At 38.4% G+C, this 26,054-nt stretch overlaps 1 protein-coding gene and 1 long non-coding RNA gene across 5 annotated transcripts in view; one reads left to right on the forward strand and one right to left on the reverse strand.

Annotated features, from left to right (window-relative positions):
* The window catches only part of ZEB1 (zinc finger E-box binding homeobox 1), a 227,313-nt gene extending 217,512 nt beyond the window's left edge, over positions 1-9,801 (reverse strand). For 2 of the 4 annotated variants that reach the window (XM_049881695.1, XM_049881698.1), the window contains exon 1: positions 9,722-9,801. In XM_049881695.1, the coding sequence (XP_049737652.1) occupies positions 9,722-9,779 (58 nt within the window). In that variant the 5' untranslated portion in view covers positions 9,780-9,801. Of the gene's footprint in view, positions 1-8,229; positions 8,296-9,721 lie in introns of those variants that run through there. The other 2 variants (XM_049881699.1, XM_049881700.1) reach the window with 2 other exon arrangements.
* The window catches only part of LOC126074880 (uncharacterized), a 96,530-nt gene continuing 79,795 nt past the window's right edge, over positions 9,320-26,054 (forward strand). Inside the window, exon 1 of the long non-coding RNA XR_007517035.1 lies at positions 9,320-9,499. This is a non-coding gene — a long non-coding RNA (uncharacterized LOC126074880). The remainder of the gene's footprint in view (positions 9,500-26,054) is intronic.

Genomic DNA, 26,054 nt, shown 5'->3' on the forward strand with positions numbered 1-26,054 from the left:
GCTCCGCCCCATAGGGTATTCAATGGCTGATTTTTCTAAAGTAGGTCACCAGGCCTTTCTTCCTAGGTGCCTCTGGGTGAACTCAAACTGCCAACCTTTCAGTTAGCAGTCAAGGGCCATCTGCACCACATGTAGGAGGACATTTATTACAGAACTATTTGTATCCAAGAACTGGTGAAAACCTGGGTATTCATCATTATGGGAAAGGGTAAGTAATCTACTTTAGCTATAACCCATGAAATACAGGACACAGATGCAACGAACCAAATGTACATACAGCAAAATGAACAGATCTCAAACAACGCTAAATAAAATATACAGCAGAACAGCAGTCATGTAAATGCAAAACACACAATCAGCTACATAGTTTTACAAGGATATATACATAACCAAGAACATAGGTAGAACACATCAGATTGGGGGCAAGTGAGGGCTGGAAGCGATAGAGTGAATGGGAGCTGAGATTGGGCATGAAGGAAAAAATAATAATCCAAAAAGAGATGACCCATGTATAGACTGATAATGATAATATGCCTCTTAATGGTGCCCTGGTAGCACAGTGATTAAGAGCTCAGGCTGCTAACCAAAAGGTCGGCAGTTCAAATCCACCAGCCGCTCCCTGGAAATCCTATGGGGCAGTTCTACTCTGTCCTATAGGGTCACTGTGAGTCAGAGATCGACTCAATGGCTTGGTTTTTAACTAAGTAATACTAACCTAACTCTACATCTGAAATGTCTTAAGTGATACAGTTATATGAACTACTAAATTTGGCAAATTTATGCACATGGATTAAAAAATCCCTTTTCTGTGATGATTGTAGTGAGTATTCTACATATTTTGGCTTTAACTATAAGAAATTTGAAAAGTTAATTCACAACACCTGTTATTTCTTGTTATCATCATAGATAAATGTGCTCAAAATGGTTCAATAAGAGGAACACTGAATTAGGAACCTGAAAAGCTGTGGCACAGGACCAAGCAATGTTTTCCTTATGTTATACATAAAACCACCATGAGTTGGAGCCAACTTCATGACAACTAACAATAGTCCAAGGAAACTAGTAATATGCACTTGGGAAAGTCATTTCACCTTTTTGAATCTGTTTCCTTAATCTGCAAATAAGATTTTGGACGATTCTCCCAAATCCCTTCAGCTGTAAAATTATTTCATTTTATGTTATTAACATTTATTCATATAAAATTATTTTCTCTCTCCTCAAACTAATCCACCCCCACCCCTAGAAAAAAGCAAAAACCAAGAGCATCGAAAGAGGTTTAGAAAAGCGATGTAGCAACAGGAGTACACAGAAACTTAGTTTTAGGGTAGACATAAGAAAACATTAAAGAGAGAGTGATTTTCACAGTCTTTTTAGGTATCCAAGGCAGAGCAAGGTTAACTTGAGCCCATATTAAGGCAGAGATGCTAGAATCACCATCCAACCTACCGTTAATAATATGTATAGGTACTTATTAAGTAGATATCAATATTCATAAACTATAGCTATAAAATGATATTTTAGAAATGTTTCAATTTCACGTTTTCTGACTAGTGACAAATATTAATGTAACAATAAAGCCTACACTTGAAATTATGTCCCTAAGTAGATTTGGTTTAAAAATATTGACTATTAAAAAAAAAATTCTTTTTTTAATGAAAAGTACAGACAATAATTATTTTACTATGTACTATTCCACATCATTATTTCTGTCTGGTATCATTACCTCTCTGCAAAACACGTGTTCCAGTTTCTTCTGAAATTCAATTTGAAGACCCTAAATTTCAGTTTACTTGTTATCATTTTAAAAAATGATACTGGAAAAGATGATCTTAAAAGTTTCTTCCACATACAAAAATTCATGATAATCAACAAACTAGTCACATTCTGAGCAGTGTCTGCTTAACAAAGAAAAAGCAAGCATTCTGTTAGAACTGTGAATTAAATGAATACAAAGGTCTTAAGAATAAAGGAAATTAGAATATATTGTAGGCTGGTGACCATGAATAATAATGGCGTCACATTTTATTTGAAAACTTTAAAATAGAATGTTTAGAATATTTTCAAATAGAACACAGAGGACTTTCAATATCCTTAGTTCTCATGTTTATTATTGTATTCTATCATCATGTGCAGACTTATCTCCCATTCACATTTATTTTAAGTATGAGTGGGTGGGGAAGGGAGTTGAGAGGTCACAAAACATCAGTTACTAATAATCGCAGCACAGACGCAGTTGTTACTACAAAAAAAGTTGGTGAGTTTTTCCCAGGGTGCCACACTATGTCTTATACCAGCAGCTGTAGCTTATACGTTGAAGATCATCTATCAAGTCTCAATAAATATTATTGATCATAAGAAGGAATGTGTATTTGGACAGATATATGCAATCTCTCTGTATATACAGAATGTGTATTAAATAACAAGCAGCTGTTTGAAGAAATAATTTGTAGGGAATGAAAAAATAATCTAATAAAGTTTCACAAACAGAAGTAAACACTTGAACTAAGCTTTTTTGCTCTTCCTTTTAGAATCTTCCAATTTACCTAAAACCTAAATGATATATTCCAAAGAATGTTTTAACAAAATTAATGAAGTGAGTTCTATATATTAAGGTAAAATATTAAGACAAATTTTACTATTTGAGAGTTATTTTGTTACTTAAGTAGTATATCATACTGCCATATTTTCAAGCAACCCAATTTCATGTTAACAAATAGTGTAACTCACCTCCATCAAAGTTAAAATCCAGAGATACTCATACCATATTGCAATTTTCTATTTATTAAGTAAAACTGATGTCCTAAAATTGCTTCCTGTAGGAATACAATACTCAAAACACTATTTCATTCAAAGGAAGTAATCATTTTCCATCCCAACAGTAAAAAAAGGGAAGACCCTCAACGAGATGGATTGACACAGTGGCTGCAACAATGGGCTCAAGCATAACGACTGTAAGGATGGTGCAGGACCGGGCAGTGTTTCATTCTGTTGCACAGAGGGTCGCTACAAGTCGGAACTGACTTGAAGACACCTAACAACAACAACATATTAATACCTATAACTGGGGTATTTACAAAACTTTTTCCACTGTGTGTGTATCAATTAGGTTTTATTTTATATGTTTACAGTATGCCTAGTCCAATGATTATTTAGCTGGTGATATGTACATAACATTTGGAAACCCTGGTGGCATCGTGGTTAAAAGCTACAGCTGCTAATCAAAAGGTCCGCAGTTCAAATCCACCAGGTGCTCCTTGGAAACCCCATGGGGCAGTTCTACTCTGTTCTTTAGGGTTGCTATGAGTTGAAATTGACTCAACGGCAATGGGTTTGGTTTCTGGTTTGGTTTATGTATAACATCTAGCCTTTTAAAAAGTATTTAAAAAAATATTTTATCACATTTTCTTATCAGGGCATTTTTCTTGTCTGAATTTTTTTAATTTTCTTTCAACGGCACACTTTTACCTCTATTACAAATAAACAACATATATTTCCCCATAACTTAGAGATCATGCTGCAAAGATTAAGAAATCTTTTTCAATCCTAAACTCTACTTCTACAATTGCAAGTCCTCTAACCCCTCATTGTACTTTTGCACGCTAATGTATATCTTCTTCCAACACCTGCATGACTTTTCTTCTCCACCACTGCAACTCAATACAGGACCAATAAGCAACATCGTGATAAACGAAGATAAAGTAGTGAAGTTGTCAAGGATTTCATTTTACTTGGATCCACAATCAACGCCCATGGAAGCAGTAGTCAAGAAATGAAACAATGTATTGCATTGGGCAAATCTGCTGCAAAAGACCTCTTTAAAGTGTTAAAAAGCAAAAAATGTCACTTGGAGGACTAAGATGCGCCTGATCCCAGCCATGGTGTTTTCAATTGCCTCATAGACATGCAAAAGCTTAACCATGAATAAGGAAGAATGAAGAAGAACTGATGTCTTTGAATTATGGTGTTGGCAAAGAATACTGAATATACTATGAACTGCCAGAAGAACAAAAAATCTGTGTTGGAAGAAGTACAGCCAGAATGCTCCTTAGAGGCGAGGATGGTGAGACTTTCTCTCATATACTTTGGACATATTATAAGGAGGGACCAGTCCCTGGAGAAGGACTTCATGCTTGGTAAGGCAGAAGATAAGTGAAAAAGAGGAAGACTCTCAACAAGGTAGACTGATATAGTGGCTGCAACAATGGGCTCAAACATAAGGATTGTGAGGGTGGCGAAGGACTGGGCAGTGTTTTATTCTGTGGTACACAGGGTCACTATGAGTCGGAACCAATTCTATGGCACCTAACAACAACAACAGTTAAGAGTAGCTAACAATACAATTCCACATGACACTACATCTATGTTTACATCTGGCTGTAATCACATGTTTAAAAGTGATTTATACACAGGAAAGCAAAAAGCAGAAAAAGTAACAATAATAATAAAAACGCAACTATGAAAGTAATTGTGCTGTTATTTTAAAAATATCATTCCCAATTCAATAGAAGTTTTTTTTAATCCCATGCTTCAAAGTTACTAAAATTGCAAACATAGGAAGGCATGGGATTTAAAAAATAGCAGGGACTAGAGAAAGGAAGAAAAAAGTATTAACCAAATATTTCACGTTTTTATATCAGGATCGACTTAAATGATTGGTATTTTCCATTTATATGATACTTTTAAGTTTTGCTCCATGCTACAGCTTTGTGGTAAAGCTCCTCAGCTCATAAAAAATAAGTAAATCACACTTATTCACTACTAGGCTCTCAGGAATTAGGAGAACACCAAATTCCAGAAACACCTATCAGAAAATCTAAAACTAGCTATATATACACACACACATGCATACATATATACATATACATGCAGTGCCATCAAGTCATATACATATACGTATATATATTTGAAGACCCATGACTCCTTAAAATGAGAAATTTACACAGGCTTACGAGATTAGTTTAGGTAATTCCTACTTAATTCAAGAGGAGTATGACTATTGCATTATGGTACTGGTGTTGCTGCATTTATAGAAACACCATTAAAAATAATTAGGGAAATAAATACTTCTAACATTTCACTTAAATGAAAGGCTTCCAAAAGTTTACAGCTGTATTAACACAATTATACGTACACAAACCAAAGAGGCAGAACCAAATACATTAAATCTTACCTAAAAAAAAAAAAAAATTTTTTTTTAATTATTTACATATAATTATATCAATTGGCAGTTTGTTTGAAAATTAAAATTATTTGAATACAACCACAAAATAATTAAACTAAAGAGATTTTTCCACTGCCTTGAAAACCTCAAAACAAACCTATGTGCCTTAGTTTACAACTGGTAAATTTAAAATTTATATACCACCTGACTCCTGAGTAACGAGGTGGGATAAGGAAGGACCATTAGTAGGAAAGAAACGTGAAGGGGAAGTAAAAGATAAAACTTAAATATCACAAATATCTGAGTGACTGACAGCTGGTTAACACCTTGTTTAGTAGTTGTCTGGCAACCCATCTATGCTTCAAGTCCACAGAAGTTATGGAAAAATAATTACATAGTATTATCAATTAACAATTTTACTTATCACATTTAAATATTTACATTTTTTAATGTCAAAAATATATTTCTGGTGCTCCCACTATGAATAAAAAAAGGGGATATTAAAAAGTAAACAGGCAAAATAAATATGGGCCAATCATTAAATTTTCTTCCCTAAACCTAACGACACTAAAAAAAAAAAAAACTTTAAAAAAAGCAGTAAAACAACTGATCTAAAGTAGCAAGACTGAATAAAAAGCAATTTCAAATTCAAGGTTTAAAAAGCGTAAGTTTATAAAGTTGTTTGAGATAAAACATTCCTCTTTCTAGTCTTACCAGGCTAGAAAATGCTTATGCTTAATTTACCCAAGGCTAGTTTTAAATAGCAATAAAACTCAGAATTACACTGAAGGTCCCAATCAGCACAAGAGATGGACCTGTGGTACTACTGTACCAACAGTCACTTTTGTTAGCATCCTCTACTGGTGGTTTCCAAAGACAGCAGGGAGAATGGTGCTAATGACAGAAAGATATGTACCTGCCATTCCATCTAAAGCAAATTAATCAGCATGTAAGTCATTAGTAACTAGAGTACATTTCTCAAAAAAATAAGAAAACCACAGAGAGTAAAAGCAGAAAATGAAAAAAGAGAGAGTTTTTAAATACAAGAAAGCATCAAATTATATACAATAAAAATCAATTTAAGCAACTGAATGCCACTCTTTTATAGATAATATCATTACCATAAAGTTGCCGCATAAGCTTTGGTGCTTTGACCAAACCTTGCTCTACTGGTTTACTCATGTCAGGTTATATTACTTGATACTCCCATTAATACTCTACCCTGCAGATATATTCCAGTAAGGAAGTTAAAATATTTTACTGGAGGCTTAGCATAAAATCTGCATTTCTTATTTCAAAATGAACAAAAATGTTATTTACATATAAATATCAGTATAAAGTATCTCCACGAATATCTTACTGTACACATCACTTATGCCTTCATTAAAAAGATCTAAGGATTAACATTTTCCAGGAAATCCTCTCAAATAAACACCTGCAACTTAAACATGATTGCGTTGCTAAGAAATATTAACCACTATCTATTCTGAGGTTTCACAACGCAATGGCATATAACTTCATTTTTAATTTGCAAAATATAAGGCTAAATCAAATAACATCGCTAAAATCGTCAGCAATGGATGAATGCATTTGAGAACAAAAAGAAAATACAAGGATAAAGCCAAAAATGACAAAAATGGAAGATACCTGTATAGTACAGTACTATCTTAAACACCTTTTGTTTTCTGAGTAATGCGTACTGCAGACAAGACGTTTTGTGCTAAACAGCTCCCAAATCTGTTTTTCTAATATTAAACACAAAGGAAAAACACTGACAGCAAGCGTGGTAAATAAATCCCTCCCTTGAGAATGAAAGCAGCAGACAGGAGGGGGCTGACATACATGCAGGAGAAAACTAAACACCATCTTTTTTCTACCTGCACAAGTTGCCATTTGCTGCAGCGATCAAGAGCCTCTTTTTCCTGTTGATTTCAAGAACCTTTCAGGACAGCTTTTCTCCCTTAAGTCATCTGTTGATATGCCTTATGAGTGTAATATTCATATCACGGGATCTTTAGGAGAAAAATCCATTCTTCCCTGTTCAGGTAAACATGTTTACAGCAGCTGCACAGACGCTGGGTGGTTCAGACTCACATGTCACACACATGTCGTCAGCAACAAGAAAAGCCCCTTTCTCTGGCGATCAACATTTTAAATAAGGTAAAAAGCCAACAGCCCTTTCCAAACCAACTTACCTTTCATAAAGCCACATCAGCAACAGCGGCAACAGCGGCAACAGCTCGATATAGAACACACACTATTTGACGCTAAAACAGGAAATTAAAAATGCAACAGCCTAGGCACCGCTCCTTGCTGTAACAAGTCATCGCTCCACAATGAAGATACCAAATATACCTTTAAATCACAACTAATAGAGGTCTTTAAAACGTAAATGTTTATTTAAATAACAAATTCATTAAAGCAGTGATTTTAATGTCGGCTCAAATATATTAAATATAGGTTTACGATTGGAAGGAAACATCTTGGAGCAGCTTAAAATCTTCGTATCTGCTTCTAGACAGGAAATCCCACACAAAATCTAAAATTGCCAGGAAAGGTTACAAAACCTCGCGTTTCGCATCCCAGAGGGGAGGGAGAAAAAGAGCAGGCGCGAGGGCTGGGGGTGGGGGGTGGGAGCGCGAGAGAGTTTTTACTTAAACACATATTTCCTTATTTTCTCGACGATACAGCGATTCCGTTTCCCATTATATGAGCATTAATTTCCCCACTCTTAAACTCGCTTTAATAATAACGCTGGAACCAGAATAAGCCCCTCTGTCCGAAATGTAAGCGTAATGCCTTATATAGACTCGGCGGCAGCCGGCAGGCAGGGCAGAGGCCCGCGGGCCGTTACCGCCCATTATTATACAAACAGGTACAGAGGCGGCGACCGGAGCTGGGGGCACCTCACCCCAGGCGCTCTCCGCCGCCCCCGAGCTGAAAAGTCGCGTCCCTCTCGCCAGAAGAACTATCCAGACAATAAAAATCAGCAGACATTTCGCTGCTGAACAAGTGGCAGAGAAAGGACAGAATCACCACCGAGATAAGCAGAAATACAATCAACTTACAACGTCTCTCCAAACTGGAAAAGGCGACTGTGCAACAGCCACATGTTTGGGGCTCTCTCTCTCTTTTTTTTTAACTCTCGCTCCAGGCAGAGGGGGTGTGTGTTTCCCCGACAAATCAGCACAAATCAATAAACACTGCAGCTGCAGCAAGAGCAGCAGAAACGTACGTCTGTCGGTCCGTCTGCTCCCTCCCCCACTCTTCCTTTCCACCCGAGACCGAGAGCGCCATCCAAGGTCTATTATCCGGCTTCAGTGCTCTGTGCGTCCGGCCCAGGTAACAACTTCCCCCAAAAACCGAAAGAGAAAAAAGAGAGGCGTACGCACAAAACCCCATCCCAGCGCGGAGAATAAGTCCTCACTGGGGTGGGGGGATCTGTCTGTGGTGCTTCCCTGTCTCGAAGACCAGGTAACAACAACTCCACAAACACACCCCGGTGCCAAGCTAGCCGCCATCCAGAGGTTTCCCAGGAAGCAGCAAGTAGGTGCCCGTTCCTGCCCCATCTCCCTCTCCCGCCCCTATCACCTCCCCACAAAATGTGGACATCCTGGGTCTTGGGAAACCCAGCTTCTCACTCGCGGGGCTCAGCGCGGAGCCCCTAGTCCGGGCCGCTCCCGCGCAGGGGTGCCACAGGGCAGGGTGGCAGGGAGGTGCGGGGGGAGGAGGGGCGATTAGGGACCCGCGTCTCCCGCGCCTCTAATCCGTATTCCGCGAGCGCGCCGCGCCCGGGTCACAACTTTACCGCCGCCGGCCGAGCCGGGTCCGCCGCGGCGCGCACAGCCTGGCGCCCGCGCACACACGCGCACACGGACACACACACGCGCCCGCGGGCAGCGAGAAACTCGCGCGAGCACCAGCGGCCGCCCCGTCCCGCGCCCCGCGCCGCGCCCCGTAGCCCGCCGGGCGCCCTGGCAGTCCGACCGGAGCCGCAGGGCCCGAGCGACGGCCACTGACGGGGCCGCAGGGCGAGGAAGCCACTTTCCACGGTCAGCGCCGGGAACAAGTTTGTTCTCGGCTCCCGGGGGCCTCTGCGCTGAGGGAGAATACCGCTGAGGGGGGCTGGGAAGGAGGGGGAAGAGGGGAGGCGCTGAGGGGGAAAAGAGTGGGGAAAAGTGCGAAAAGAAGCAACAGCCGCTCCACCCGGGACCAGAAAAGTGCCCCGCCGCCTCCCGGCCGCCCTCCCTGCCGCTGGGGATGCGGCGGCGGCGGCGGCGGCTAACGGTCCAGGGAGGAGGCAGGGGCGGCAGGAGCCGCTAGGCGGAGAGAGACCAGGTAAGAGACATAACGGTTCAGGGAGAGCGAGCAGCCGCGGCGCGGCTCCGGCAGCGGCGGCAGCGGAGGGGGGCAGAGAGCACTACTTTCTACTTTCCCACTCCACTTTGCCCGTCCCTGCCCCGGCCGCCCCCAGCCCTGCTCGCCCCCCTCACCCCCGGGTCGCCCCGGCTGCCCGGCTCCCCCTGACTCCGCCGCTCCCCGGTCCCCTCCGCCACTCACCGTTATTGCGCCGCGGGTTCGCCTGCTTTCTGCGCTTACACCTGGGGCCATCCGCCATGATCCTCTCGCTTGTGTCTAAATGCTCGAGTCACCTCCTCCCCCTCCCTCCCCCTTCCCCCCACCCCTCCGCCTCCACCCCTCCCCCCTCCCCACCGCACCTGGTTTACGACACTCGCGGTTTTACGACATCACCTTCCTTACACCTAGGGGCGCTCGCTCTACGGCCGGAACCTTGTTGCTAGGGAGAGGACGGTTTGCGGCAACCGTAGACGCTGCTGAGTTTGAATTGAGGCAAGAGAGAAAAGTTTTCCTCAGGTGTTGTCGAATGGCGGGGACGAGGGGGGAGGTTGGGTCGCAGGCTGTCAGAATGAGAAAGGTAAAGTGGGGGGCTCAGTGGCTCTCTCCCTCTGAGCTGGCCACACCCGTCACGGCTGGTGGGGCACGTACGCGTCTGGCTAATTCTCCTCCGGACCCTGTACCCTCAGATCTGCTCCTAGGAGTGTCCTGAGTAACCTGTCCTCCCTCTTCCTGAAGGTTAGCCTCCGCACCCACGCCCTGCTGGTCTCCTCCGCGCACCCCGGGCCAATAAAGAACTGTACGCGGGAAGTTCCCATGATTAGTTCAAGGGCAGGTTCGGGAAACGATGAGGGACGGATTTGGGAAGCTCAGCCTCTGACGGTGAGGACTCGCAGCGTCACCAGAAAGGCTACCTGACCCTGCAGCTCAGACTCCTTTCCCTGACATGGACACACGGTTTTCCCCCCAGCGAACCGGGATGGGAAGTGACTTCAGTTAGACTGAACTTCGCCTGGACCGAAAGAGAGGCAAGAAGTTCCGCTTGCAAGCAAGCTTGGCAGTAAAGCGGAATGAGTAATACCCACACGGCCCCAGTCTCACTTCCTCATCCTTACCAGGCTCTCACCTGCTGTCACCTCGGCCTCCCCCGCCCACTCGCCTCTCTCGGTCCTCCTCCCTGCTTTCCCCTCAGGGTAGACTGAGGGATTGCAGGCTTCAAGTTTAGTTAGGTATTATCATACCGTGATTCACTACCCAAATGGGAAGTTATCACTACTTAGGGCCTTAAGTTAAGAAACACTGACAAAAATGGTTTGTGAGACTAAGAGATTGCTAATCTTCTATTAAAGCCTAAACTTTGTACAAGTTTGGGATTTCTGAAAGATCTTATAGATAACATGAGAAATACAAACAAAATCTTTACAGATTCAATAGGATTTAGCTTTCCTCTTTTTTTCCCCTCCCCCTTTCAAATGAGGAAATGTTTTTGGGATCAACTTTATGAAATAAGCAAGCTGAGATTTGAAATACTATGGTTACAAATGTTAGTTATAAATAGTAAATCACCTAGGGCAGTACTGGCACTTAGTAGGTGGTCAATAAATTATACCTGTAATTTTTGCCATACCTAAAAAAATTTTTTTTATGGAAGAATTCTCGATTATGTTAAAATTAACATTTAGACATCCTGCCGAATTTTAGAAGATTCATTAATAACCTCTTCAACGCTTTCAAGAAATAAATTTGTAGCTAACGTCTGGAAATTTAAAATTAGAAAGTTGAATCCTGAAAATAGATGAAAATTTTCTTTCCCACATTTGCTTTGACATTTTGAGAAGTGAATGCATTATTTATTGGTGCATGAAATGTGACTGTAAATATTATCTTACTATATGTACCTACTCTCATCACCAGCCTTGAAATTAGATCATTATTCTTAATGATCATTCTAAGTACAGGCAATCTTTGCTTTGCCCAATACCATATTACCTAAAATTCATGCATGTTGAAATGGTGTCCTTGTTTTGCACAATTCAGTGGTAATTTTTACTCGTCTTTTAAGAAATACATAGTGTTCTTCAAATACCTTCTGAATCAGGTCATAGCCTTTCACCACCAATTTTCTACTCCATACTTTTTTTTAACGCTATCTTAATTTCTGCTCAGAAAGAAAAATATTTTCTAACTCTAGCACACATTTTACCTACCCTTAAACTTATGAAGTATCACGCATGCTATTTTCTCTTCACCTCTACTAAACTTCCTTCTGTGTTCATCCTCACCTTGAAATCATAAAGAGACAACATGGATGGGCAGTAAGAGTGGAAGTCATTTTTCTCCCTTTAGTGATTACTGGCATAGTTATTTTGGGCCAAACTTCATGTAGTTAGGTACTTTTTTTTTTTACTTGTTAATTTCTGTGCCTTCCAAAACCTAGCAGAGCACTTAGGCACATAAACCAAACCCACTGCCGTCTAGTCAATTCCGACTCATAGTGACCCTATAGAACAGAGCAGAACTGCCCTGTAGAGTTTCCAAGGAGTGCCTGGAAGATTCGAACTGCTGACCTCTTGGTTAGCAGCTGTAGCACTTAACCACTAAGCCACCAGGGTTTCCACTTAGACACATAAAAAATAAATATTTCTTAAGTAAATTAACATTGTTGATATTTTCAGAGGCCATTCTTGGCTATAAAAGTGGGAGTTGTGTATCTGCCTTTCATCCCATTAGTTCTTAGGAATAGTTGAAATCCTGGGTGTGAAAGTTGTTTACTGTCATTTATATCCTGCCTTATTTCCAAACTAATTACTCTTGATTTTAGTTTCTCCATAATAATTTTCTCCAAATGATTAACTCTGCAATATTCTTGATACCCAAATATTTTAATACAAAATCTGAATTTTATAAAATCCTCTGGTAATTATATAATAAATTGAGTAGTTTATTAGTGCACTTCATTTACTGTGATGTTTGTAACATTATTGAAATCTAAACTGGAAAGAAGCAGACAAAAGTAATCTTAATAAGTTGCTGCTGTAAACCTGATGCATGGGTGATGGTTGCTTATCTCTTAAATATAACTTAAGAATTGGAAAAACTAGAATCAATTTAGAAAAGGAACAAATTTATTAAGATTTGAGTTTATCTAAATGAAACTGGGAGAGGTACTGGTAAGAGTTTAGCATGTGTCCTGCATTGTTGATTTTTAATAATTTCAGTACCATCATACAATATATACTTAATATATACCATACTTAATAGGAGTCAATGAAATGTTAATGTGTGGAGCTTTATAGCTACAGATATATACTGTAATATACTGGTTTTCGAACTCTACCTCAAAAAAGTACTGGTATTGCGTGTGCTGAAGGAGAAATAATATGCCAAAAATAAATTTCTCTAATCTTTTCCAAATTTACAGGAAAAAATATAAACAGGTAGAATATTTTCAATATTGAGTTTTTTCTATTAATTTTTCATAAATTCTATGTGCTTGCTATTTGCTCTCCATATAAGAATCATACATAAAACTAGGATAAATTTTGACAAAGTTATTTTAAGTTTAAAATGTTGATACATCTCTGTGTTCCATACTGAATATATGCTTTCTACGTACCTCACTTCCCGAACACATCTGAGAAGTGTAGTTTTGATTCTGTGATCTTCATCAAAATAATTGGTTATAGTTCATGCAAGAATAAGTTTGAGCCGCTCCTCAATTCAATATGTAATTTTAATCACAGAGCTTTGAAGAAAAGGAATAAATTTAATACATGTTAATCCTTCAAAGTATGAGTCAGAATTGACTCGACAGCATGCTTTTGGTGGTTTTTTTTTTTTGTGTGTGTGTGTGTGCGTGAAAGCTATTCCATGGCCTAATAGTGACTCTGAATATGTGATTCACAATGGGACAAACATGGCAATGGTCATTTTACTGCTGCAGCCACTGAGTCAGGAAGGAAACATGACTCTGCGGTGATCCAGAGCCAGCGGTAGTCCTCAGGACCCACACCAACTTTTCTCATAAAGCCTCCGGGACATGGTAATAGGGACAAATATTTTTCCCAAACCTACATGTGATTTTGAATTTACACAATGGCAATGTGCTTGGGCTTGGTTTTGGTTACATGTGATTTTATTACATGTCACACCAGCACCGCAAAATGGTTTTCCCTCTCTGGGGAATAAGGCTCCTGTTTTTAATAGACGTCAATGCAAAGCTAATGTGTGGAGCGAGCTTTTATGGGGGGAGGGGCATTTTTCAGGAACCTGTCTAACATAGAGAGATATAGATGTAACTATATAGCGATGTTTATAGGATGACAGTGAATATTCAAAAGTAAAACTAATCTTTTCCATAAAATCACAGTAATTAAAACGGATTCCTTTCAAAGGTTGCCTCCACAGAAGATACCGTTTCTATTATTGGTATTACTTATAAACATGAATAAAATTTTTTTCTTAAACTCGTAAGTGTGTTGCTGTTGTTAGGTGTCGTCAAGTCGGTTTCAACTCATAGCTACCCTATGTATAACAAAACGAAACACTGCCCGGTCCTGCGCCATCCTCACAATCGTTGTTAATGCTTGAGCCCATTGTTGCAGCTGCTGTGTCAATCCATCTTTTTGAGGGTCTTACTCTGTTTTGTTGACCCTGTAGCCTACCAAGCACAATGTCTTCCAGGAACTGGTCCCTTCTGATTACGTGTTCAAAGTGTTTGAGATCAAGTCTTGCCATCCTTGCTTCTAATGAACATTCTGGCTGTACTTCTTCCAAGTATAGGTAGGTAATTTTTACTAGGGAAAGAACAACATGTGCATATTTGGAATTAGAGTGAATTTTAAGTATTGACCATGATATTAGGGGTCTAATATCTGGTTTCTACTGCTTTTTTTCCCATTTGTCTCCATATATTTCTTTGCTATGGCATGTTGACTTTTAGCAGTTAACCAGCTCTGTTACAGAGTATGTCTATTTCTTTGACCTCCTGTCCTGGCCTGCTGTATTCTACAGACCCTCAGTTACAGTAACCGCCACTGTTCAACCTTTGGAGTATATGTGTTTAAAATATTTACTGTCAGTAACAGGTTTTCCCTATCCTACCATTGTGCTAAACTCAAGTGAAAAAGTTGGCAATAAGAAATAGTCTACACGGTTATCTCCACAATATACGATACCTGGTCAGACCATTCTCATCCTTCACCTCCTGTCTATTTCCTTGCTCACTCCCTTGACCCAACTTGTATACATAGATCAGATGTTGTACATCTCCCTACTGTTTTACATTGTAATCATTCTCTTCCTCCATTTTTCTTTGTCCTGGGCTCCACACAGCTTTCTCGGATTAACTACCCTTTTTCCCTCCCCGCCCCCGCCCCCACTTTTTTCCCCCAAAAGTCTTTTGAATCGTTCCAATTCTGTAAAATGCTTTGATTTTTCATATTATGCTGGCTGTTCTCTCTCTCAAAGTCCATTCTCTACCTTTCCAGCCTCTGAGAGGCTAACCTCTATGGACCACATCACCCAGGCTCCTTTGCTGTCTGGTTTCTGTTTGGTTTCAGCCAATTTGGAGGCATGTCAAATGATAAGAGTAAGGGAAGAAAGAGGGTCACAGTATTTATTCCATTATCCCCACATTTCCTCCTCCTTGGCTGTGGTTTTTTGCAGTAGCTGTGTGCCTTTACCTAAAGCCATGGCTCCTGTCAGACCCCCCTGTTCTATGGCTGTAAGTCTTGCCAGGATCCAGAAACTCTGCTGCTTCTCTTTATTCCCTCAGGCCTGGAGATGGTAATGGTTGTATGCTCTTGCTAGTCTCTGGGTACTTCATCATCCCTTATTTGCTCCCTTAAAGCCTGCCCACACCCTGTAAATAGTTTCTTCATTAACCTCTTCAGTTAACCCTTTGATTGTCCGTCTGTGTCCTGTCAGGCCCTTGACTAATGCACGCATAGAAATAAAAAGTATTTTTTAACCTTATTTCTTATCAACCAAGAATTCTACTATTTCCAGTAATTACAAAACACCAAAGTTTGAATGTGATATAAATCTTATGTTATTTGTTGAATGCGTGTATATACTCAAGTTCTAATGAGGCTCTAATGAGTGTGCATGCAGAGTCTGGCAAATACTTAGAAATGTCTCAAGCACTCTATTACAGAGTATTTATTCAATAACTGTGGGATGAACTCCTGCCGTCACTGATCCAAAATCTAGGTGAGACTACTTTTACATACTTAAATCAATGAGAGAAGAAAAAAAATCATAATACTACAGTATTAATGTGGTTATAGTAGCAATTTGTCCCCACTATTTTAGGGAAATATCTTTCTTCCTCTTCTTTCTTAATAATAGAACCCTCTAGTCTTATCACATGGCCACTTGAAATAATGACTCTATTTCCCAACTTCCTTCCATGTACCTAGGTGCTTCTGTGCTACGCAGTTCTGGCCGGTGATATATACCATATTTTTTACAAAAATAACATGCTCATTATACGTTTTTTGTCAACCATGCAATCTACTTGTGCATTATTTTCCTAGGTGTGCTATGTGCGTTATATGTGTGGGCACATTACTTGCTAAAATATAAGGCAAAGTGGTATGTGTAACTTCAAGGAGGTCCTTCAAAAAGAAATGATCTACCATTCTTTCTTTTCTTCTCCCTGGTAGTTGGAATCAGTCCTAATGGCTTGAGCTCCTTAAGGAAGGCAGAGCAACAAGATTGAAGGAGCCCGAGTTCCTTGACAGTGAGGAACACCAATACCAGCCCTGGACTTCATGTCTGTAGATGTCTATGTAGTCCTTTTATAAAGAGAGAAAAAAAGTTCTCTCGTTTAGGCCACCATTATCTTAGATTTTCTGTCATATGCAGCTAAAGTTAATCATGTTCAAAGTGGGTATATGTTTTAGTTTCCTATTGCTACTTAACAAATTACCACAAATTTAATAACTTAAAACCATACAAATTAATTTTCTTACAGTTCTGGAGATTGGAAGTCCAAAATGGGTACCACTGGGCTAAAATCAAGGTTTTTGCAGGGTTGGGTTCCTTCCTGAGGCTGTAGGGGGGAATCCGTTTGTCTTTCCAGATTTTAGAGGCCTCCCTTGGCTCGTGACCCCCTTCTTCTGTCTTCAAAGCCAGGAATATCACGAGTCTTTCTTATGCTGCTGTCTCTTTGGTTCTTTTTCTTATGCCTCCCTCTTCCATTTATATGGGCCCTTATGATTAAATTGGGCTCACTCAGATAATTCATGATATGGCTTCATCTCAAGGTCAACTGATGAGCAACCTCAATTCCGTCTACAACCTTAATCTCCCTTTCCTGAATAACCATTCACAGCACTGAGGACAGGAATGTGGACGCCTTTGGGGGTCATTATTCTACTCATCACAGTATGCAAGTTTCAAATTTTGTGATTGAGAAATTTTTTGTTTTTATTGATTTGTATCTTTAATTGATAAGCAGCTTTATAGTATGTTGATAATTACTCTTTATATAGCATTAGCGATGTGCCATGTAGAAGTTGTAATAATTATTCATTGTTTCATTTATTCAACTGATATTTTGAGCATATTCTATATAACAGACACTGCATGGGGCTATGGAAATGCCTAGGGCAGTCCTAGACCTCAAGAAGTTACAGGCTTGCAGGAGAAAGAGATTTTCAAAGAGGTTATTACACAAACATCAAGGAGGTATGGTGTATGTAGGAGAGGGATCTAAGATTTTCTGGAATCAAGGAAGTCTTTGTTGGATAAGTGATGGGATTTTTCAGGGGAAGAATAAGGGGAAAGAGTGTCAAAAGCAAAGGGCACAGCATAATGAAAAAGCTACAAATGAGAGAATAGAATCTGAAAGAAGTAAAACATTGAATAAAAAGGATATACATAATTAACAGACAAGCCGTCCAGGTAGGTAACCAGGAACCAGGTCATATGAAAGGCCATGCTAAGGATCTGGGACCTTATATTGGAAGCAGTTTTAGCCATGAAAGGGTTTTAAGTAGGAGTGTCCATGTTATATGTTCCACGAGGGAAAAGAAAAAGTGAGCAGAACAAGCATTAAGAGAATCGAAAAAGTAATTTTTTTTCTTTTGAATAATCATTTCAAAAGGAATAACTCAGCAAGGAAAAACAGCAGAAATACAAGACGTGGCTATTCACAGGAAGCACAGATAAAGAATAATGTTTTCAGATTATAGCAATGACTAGTGTAGTACTGCTCTTAAAAATTCTGCAATATAAAGCATAATTAGCATTTCCTGTATTTATAGTATTAATAAAATTACTCAGGCTATATATTCTTGTGGTGCTCTGTCTGGCTCCTAATAGTGCCATGAACATGGCAGGTCCTCAAAACTCGATGAAGAATGAATCAATATAAAACAGAAGTCTCCAATATATCCTTTGAAATTTGCTGCTTTTTCCCACTGCTGTTTACTATAGCCTAACACACATATCGATGGCACTGGGTGGGTTTTGGGGTTAACACACATAAGCCAACATCCTCTCCATTCATATCCGGCTGTCTTCTAGATTACTTTAACATATTTCCAAGAAGGCAGATTAATTTTCTTTCCCTGGACTTCAGATTATCTCAGCACTTCTCCAAGTATATCACAGTTCTTGGGAATTAGACAACCAGCCCCACAAAGCTAGTAATTCCCTCGCATACTTCATAGCGCTGTTGTAGCATTTATCACTTTTACTATAATTTTTACATCTGTCTCTTCTCCTCATCCCAGTAATTTTGGACAAGAGGGGAAGTTCCTACCACTTGTGATTCATTCAGTCACAGGCGTTTTGTAAAGAGCAAATAAGATATTGTATATTAAATGTTTTACATAATACACGGCACATGGTAAACAGTAGATGATAAGTAGTAAAAACAACAGAACAACAACAGAAGTAAATTCTCAGGCAAAGATTAGAATCAAGTATTAAGGGCATAATCCACCAGAATTCCCATGCAGTACCTTTCTGACTAAAGCTAAAGGATAAAATAATTTTTATCCCTGAAAATGTCACTTCAGGTAAAGGTGGGACAGTCCTAATTCAAGGGTAAAAAGAAGAGGTGATGTTGACATTTTGTTTAATAGTTGGAATATTTGTTATTATCTAGAAATACAGTTGGCTTACACTAAATATATTAAGAACTATCTACCCAATAAGTAATCATTATAATTATTAATATAAATAAAAATTATTATGGAAATATAAAAACTGTCTTAGTTGTGTTTCTTGGTTTGTATGTAACATGCAGCAATTCATACTTCTCCAAGCAAAAAGATATATTTATAATAAGGACATAATTTTTTTTTTTCATAACCAAAAAAACCCACTGCTGTCAAGCCAATTCTGACTCAGTGGACCAATAGGACAGAGTAGAACTGGCCGTTAGGGTTTCCAGGCTGTACACGTAGAGAAGCAGACTGCCACACTTTTCTCCCGCGGGAGTGATGAGTGAGTTCAAGCCACCTCCCTTTTGGTTAGCAGCAGACTGCTTAACCACTGCACCAGTAGCCAGGTCTTACAAGAGAATTGGAAGACCTTTAGATATGCAGGCAGCACCTCTTCATTTATTACCTCTGGATCTCTCTGCATCTGTTTCATTTTCTTCTAAGGCCTTCTGCAGTGCATGATGGTGGTAATGTCTCAGAGAAGAGGTATTGGTAGAATTCAAACGTGTCTTCTACAACATTATACACAGCTTAGAATAAAAAGGCAATCATTCCTATTCTCACCCCGTAATGCCAGTATTATTTTTATTCACTTTTTTTTGCGTTTATGGTTTTTATTGTTATAATAATGTCTAGTTTTTGCCATATACATATGAAACTACATATAATTTAGTATTACACTGTTTTCACTGAACATATCACGCATTTTCCTGTATAGGTGCATAGCTTTTATTCTTGTCCTTTTTTACTTGACTGTAATGTTCCTTCAAATTGATATAGTATAATTTACTAAGTCAGTTACATATTGTTGAACAGTTAAATCACTTCCAATTTTTTTTTTTTTCATTTTGAAGAATGAACACTCTTATGATACTGTTTTTGTAGCGTTTGCTGGCACAATATTCTCAAAATGGAAATTAGTGGGAATGAACATGGCTGTGTCTTTCTAAATAAGTTGTCAGCTTACTTTTGAAAAGGATTATACCAACATATGGTGTCACTAGAAATGTATGAGAATTTTTTTCTCCATGACTAAAGTTTTTTGAAAATTGGTAGCTTATTCGCACTGACTGAAAACATGTGAATTACTCAACATTTTAGAATGTGTGGGAAAGCATTTAAATGGACTAATCAAGAACATATATAAATATGTGGTAAATTCCATACTGGGTTAAAGCAATGGTCATTCCAGCTCTATATTTTGAGACCTGGTCAAGGTCTCTTATACCCAGCATTACAAAAAGCATGTATTTAAAAAAAAAAATTCCTTAATAGTAAAAAAAAAAAAAGTTTGTATTTCAGTTGGATTCTAAGTAAGCTTATCACTGGATTTTTTAAATTGAAGAAATACCCAATAAAATAGCAGTATTTATAGGTTGTTTTTTTTTTAAGTTTCAAATTCTTGCTCTTTTAAAAAGAATGAGTTAATTGTAAGGATCCTTTTTATATGCTAGCAAAGGTTAGCAATCTTGAAACTCTTGAGTAACTATATTTGACTATCAAATAAATTGGAAAGTAATCCAAAGGATTTCCGAGGAATAGTATATGGCTATTTATAAAGAATGAAGCCGCCAATCTGGGAAGCTTTCAAAGAGAATATCGTCAGTTTAAAAGGCAAGGTGAAGAACAGTATGTATAGCTTGCTACCATTTGATATATAAATGTGTAAATATATATATTTATATATATTTATACACACACACATACTTGTCTGTCAGTTTGTCATACTGTGGTAGCTTGCTTGTTGCTGTGATGCTAAAAGCTGTGCAACTGGTATTTCAAATACCAGCAGAGTCACCCACGGTGGACAAGTTTCAGCAGAGCTTCCAGATAAAGACAGACCTGAAAGTAGGACCTGGCAGTCTACTTCTGAAAAAACTGGCCAGTGAAAACCTTATGAGTAGCTGAAGAACATTGTCTGATATAGTGCTAGAAGATGAGCCCCTCAGATTGGAAGTCACTCAAAATACAACTGATGAGAGCTGCCTCCTTGCAGTAGAGTTGACTTTAATGACGTGGATGGAGTAAAGCTTTCAGGACCTTCATTTGCTGATATGGCATGACTCAAAATGAGAAGAAACAGCTGCAAACATCCATTAATAATCAGAAGGTGAAATGTAGGAAGTATGAATCTCAGAAAATTGAAAGTCATCAAAAATGGAGCACATAAAGATCAATATCCTAGGCATTAGTGAGCTGAAATGGACCGGTATTAGCCATTCTGAGTCAGACAATCATATGGCCTACTATGCCAGGAATGACAAATTGAAGAGGAATGGCATCCCATTCATAGTTTAAAAAAACATTTCAAGATCTATCCTGAAATAACAGTGCTGTCAGTGATAGGATAATATCTATATGTCTACAAGAAAGACCAGTTAATATTGCTATGATTTAAATTTATGAGGCACACCTAATGCCAAAGATGAAGAAATTGAAGATTTTTACCAACTTCTGCAGTCTGAAATTGATCAAACATGGAATTATGGTACATTGACAATCACTGGTGATTAGAATGGAAAAATTAGAAAAGAAGAAGGATCAGTAGTTGGAAAATATGGCCTTGGTGACAGGAATGACACTGGATGTCTCATGATAGAATTTAGCAAGACCAATGACTTATTCGTTACAAATACCCTTTTCAACAACATAAAGGTGACTGTACACGTGGACCTCACCAGATGTAAAGCACAGGAATCTAATCGACTACATCTATGGAAAGAGACAATGGAGAAGCTGTGTATCATCAGTCAGAACAAGGCTGACTGTGGAACAGACCAATTGCTTATATGCAAGTTCAAGTTTAAGTGAAAGAAAATTAAAACAAGTCCATGAGAGCCAAAATATGACCTTGAGTATATCCCACCTGAATTTAGAGCCCATCTGAAGAATAAATTTGACACATTGAACAGTAATGCCTGAAGACCAGAGGAATTGTGGGATGACATCAGGATATCAAACATGAAGAAAGCAAAGGATGATTAAAAAGACAGAGAAGAAAAACCAAAATGGATGTCAGAAGAGACTCTGAAATTTGCCCTTGAATGTAGAGCCACTAAAGGGCCTAGAAGAAACGATGAAGTAAAATTGCTGAACAGAAGATTTCAAAGGGTGACTTGAGATGACAAAAGTCAGGTATTATAATGAAATGTCCAAAGACCTGGAATTAGAAAACCAAAAGGGAAGAACATGCTTAGCATTTCTCAAGCTGAAAGAACTAAAGAAATAATTCAAACCTCGAGTTGCAATTTTGAAGAATTCTGTGGGAAAAATATCGAACAATGCAGGAAGCATCAAGAGAAGATGGGAGGAATACACAGAGTCACTGTTCCAAAAAGAATTGGGTCGACCTTTAATCATCTCAGGAGGTAGCATATGACCAAGAACCAATGGTGCTGAAGGAAGAAGTCTACCAAGCTGCACTGTAGGTATTGACAAAAAACAAGGGCAGCAAGAATTGACGGAATACCAATTGAGATGTTTCAACAAACAGATGCAGTGCTGGAGGTGCTCACTTGTCTATGCCAATAAACTTGGAAGACAGCTTCCTGGTTAAAAAGTGGAAAAGATCCATATTTGCATCCATTCCAAAGAAACATGATCCAACAGAATGCAGAAATTACTTGAAAAAATATCATTAATATCATACACAAGTAAAATTTTGCTGAAGATAATTCAAAAACATTTTCAGCAGTACATTGAAAGGGAACTGCCAGAAATTCAAGCTAGATTCAGAAGAGGACGTGGACCTAGGGATATCATTGCTAATGTCAGATGGATCTTGGCTGAAAGCAGAGAATACCAGAAAAATGTTTACTTGTGTTTTATTGACTATGCAAAGGCATTAGATTGTGTGGATCATACCAAATTATGGTTAAGATTAAGAGTAATGGAAATTCCAGAACACTTAATTGTGCTCATGAGGAACTTGTACAGTTGTTTGAAAAGAACAAGGGGATACTGCATGTTTTAAAATCAGGAAAAGTGTGCGTCAGGGTTGTGTCCTTTCACCATATTTATTCAGTCTGCACATTGAGCAAATAATCCAAGAAGTTGAACTCCACGAAGAAGAACATGGCATCAGAATTGGAGGAAGACTCAACACCCTGTGTTATGCAGGTGACACAACATTGCTTACAGAAAGGGAGGAGGACTTGAAGGACTTTGTGATGAAGATCAAAAGCTATAGCGTTCAGTATGTATTATACCTCAACACAATGAAAAAAATCCTCACAACTGGACCAATAAGCAACATCATGATAAATGGAGAAAATAATGAAGTCAAAGATTTCATTTTACTTCGATCCATAATCAACATCCATGGAAGCAGAAGTAGAGAAATCAAACAAGGTATTGCACTGGGCAAATCTGCAGCAAAGGACCTCTTTAAAGTGTTAAAAGGCAAAGATGTCACCTTGAGGACTAAGGTGTGCCTGACTCAAGCCATATTATTTTCAGTTGCTTCTTATGCATGCAAAAGCTGGACAATGAATAAGGAAGACTGAAGAGGAATTGATGCCTTTGAATTATGGTGTTGGCAAAGTATAGTAAATGTACCGTGGACTGCCAAAAAATGAACAGTTTGTCTTGGAAGAAGTACAGCCAGAATGTTCCTTAGAAGTGAGAGTGGTGAGACTTCATCTCATTTACTTTGGACATGTTTTCAGGAGAGACCAGTCCCTGGAGAAGGACATCATGCTTGGTACAGTAGAGGGTCAGCGAAAGAGAGGAAGACCCTCAAGGAGAAGAATTCACACACTGGCTGCAACGATGGGCTCAAGCATAGCAACAATTGTGAAGATGAAGCAGGACCAGGCAATGTTATGCTATGTTGTACATGTGGTCTCTATGATTCAGAACTGACTGGATGGCACCTAACAACAACATACAAACATATTTATACATATGTGTATTTGTAACTGCATAGCTTATCTGTGAAAGGACGCATGAGAAATCGGCAGCAATGTTTGCCTTTAGTGTGAGGAGCTGGGAGACTGAAGTACAAGGGAGAGAAAGACTGTACTGGAAATCTCCCTAACTTTTGAATTTTGTAATGATCAAATTTATCTATTTGAAATAAAATAACACTTTTTTTTAAATGGACCCAAAGGGCTAGATAATACTCTTTAAGACCTTTTTGAGTGTAAGGTTACCCACTAATGGTGCTTGTAAATTAGACTGAAATATTCAAAATTGTGATAAAGTGACTCCATCAAAAACTGTATGATACAGAGATACAGTCAACTCTCAGCCCTGCTAATGAGCAGAGGTAAAGCATGATAAAACAGAATTACCAATCTTCTGTTAGCCAGGATTTTTACTTTTGATCCACACCCAAACCATACAATTTTTGCCAGTTTTCCATTTTGATGATTTTCTGTGATAAAGTCTCAATTTCAGATGGCTTTTCGTGATCTTGTTTAGATTGCATTCACCTGGCAAAGGACACTCAGGAAATGGAAAACTGTTTTAATATTAGCAAAAAGTAAACAAATAGGTGAATAAAAAAGATCTGAGAGTCCATACTTAACACAGTTTTTGTTGTGTGCTGTCGAAGCGATTCCAACTCATAACATTCCTGTATGACAGAGTAGAACTGCCCCATAGCGTTTCCTAGGCTGTAATCTTTAAAGATCTTTCCTCCCATGGAGTGGCTGGTGGGTCTGAAAAGCTTGGGCAAATCACTTAACTTCTCTGAGCCAGAATTTTTTCTCTGCAGAATAAAAGCACCTTCCCTATATATTCAGGGTTTTGGTGAGAGTCACATGAGATGATGCATGGTGAAGTTATTTTGAAAACTGTAAAACACAGAATTTTAAAGTTTTGATGTATTAGTCTGCTATGTTAATATAAAAGTCCTTTTTCAAATCAAGTATTAATGAATTTTGTATAATTAGGTCTTTTGGAATTTATTAGAGCCTCTCTAATGTTAATCCACTCAGTAGCATAAATTGAATTGGTTAATTTGTTTTTATTTCCTTTCTCTTGCTCACCCTCTGGTGGAGGTGCTTTTAAACAGTGAAAATGCCAAAAACGGTAGATACAAAAGGCAGAGTGAAAAGAGGTCTGAAATGAAATAGTATATCAAATATTTAACTATCATGTTAAATTCACCCTGATATGGTTTTCTAAAGTATTTGCTTTTTCTTTCTGAAGGTTTTTGCAAGGACTGCTTTGGCTTTACGGCCAGTTTTGTCTCTGAAATGATCTGCCTAAGCTTTGGCCAAAGTATTCTATTAACTGTCCAAAGCAATTGAATTTAATCATGTTTTTTTCTAGAGTATTTTAAATGATGTTGCTACATATTATCAAGAAACCCACAAAGAGACAAATTATTTATTCCTAGCTTTGATATTGCTTTATATTATTGCTATATAGGTTTAGATAACTATGTTGTTTCACCTTCAGTAATCATGTTTTTGTTATAGGTAAAGTCATTCCAAGTTAAAATAGTATATAAAGCATACTCATTTTGAATAAGCATCATTCAACATGTTTTGCTATTACTTGCAACTAATATACTACTTTAGTGCTGTAAATAGTTGTAGAATTTAGTCATTTATATACATTGAATTACTGTCACTAGACAAGTATATTTTCTCTTTAGCAGCTCAAATTATTTCCTGAAGCTACCCATTCAAAACTGTGTTTTTGATTGGTAAAGTCACCGATAAATACTTATGTTTTATTTTATTCAAATAATATCATAAAAATATAGAAGATTTTTCTGGATGATATTTGCATTAGCTAGCTGGTGGCATTTATAGTAAATGCCAAAAATAATATATGAATATAAAACATCAAATGTTTAGCATAAACTTTATAAATAGCAGAAATAGTAGAAGTTGTTTTCCAGATATTGTCTTCTAAAAGAAAGATTAAAAACATTGACCTTATAAAAAAATATAATTAATCTTTTAAGATGATCAAATGAATGTGTTATAGTTCTTCCCTTTTTCATTTTACTTTCTGTCTATTGAAGTCATAGTAAATAAGAAAAGGTATAGCTTGAATTTATTATTTTTTTTTCCTTATTACCTAGTTAACATACATTTTTGTCCTCCATTAAACTCACCTAATCCAAAAATTGGGTATATTATGGCCATAAATCAAGCACCACTATCCACTTTTGGCTGTTGATGTTGGTTCTAAAGCATATCCCTTCACGCATCTGCCCTTCCTCCATTGCTAGTCTGCACCAACTGACCAAAAGGCTATCAACCAGACAGAAGGGTTTGATGCAAAGAATTTGACAACTCATTGGCTGGAAAACCATCCCCCGAATAATTTAAAATTGATTGAAGCCTTTCCCCATATATAAAATTGTTCTGTAGTCCCATTCATTTTTGTGTTTTTCC

This window comes from Elephas maximus, chromosome 4, assembly GCF_024166365.1.
Source record: "Elephas maximus indicus isolate mEleMax1 chromosome 4, mEleMax1 primary haplotype, whole genome shotgun sequence".
NCBI classification, from domain to species: Eukaryota; Metazoa; Chordata; class Mammalia; order Proboscidea; family Elephantidae; genus Elephas; species Elephas maximus.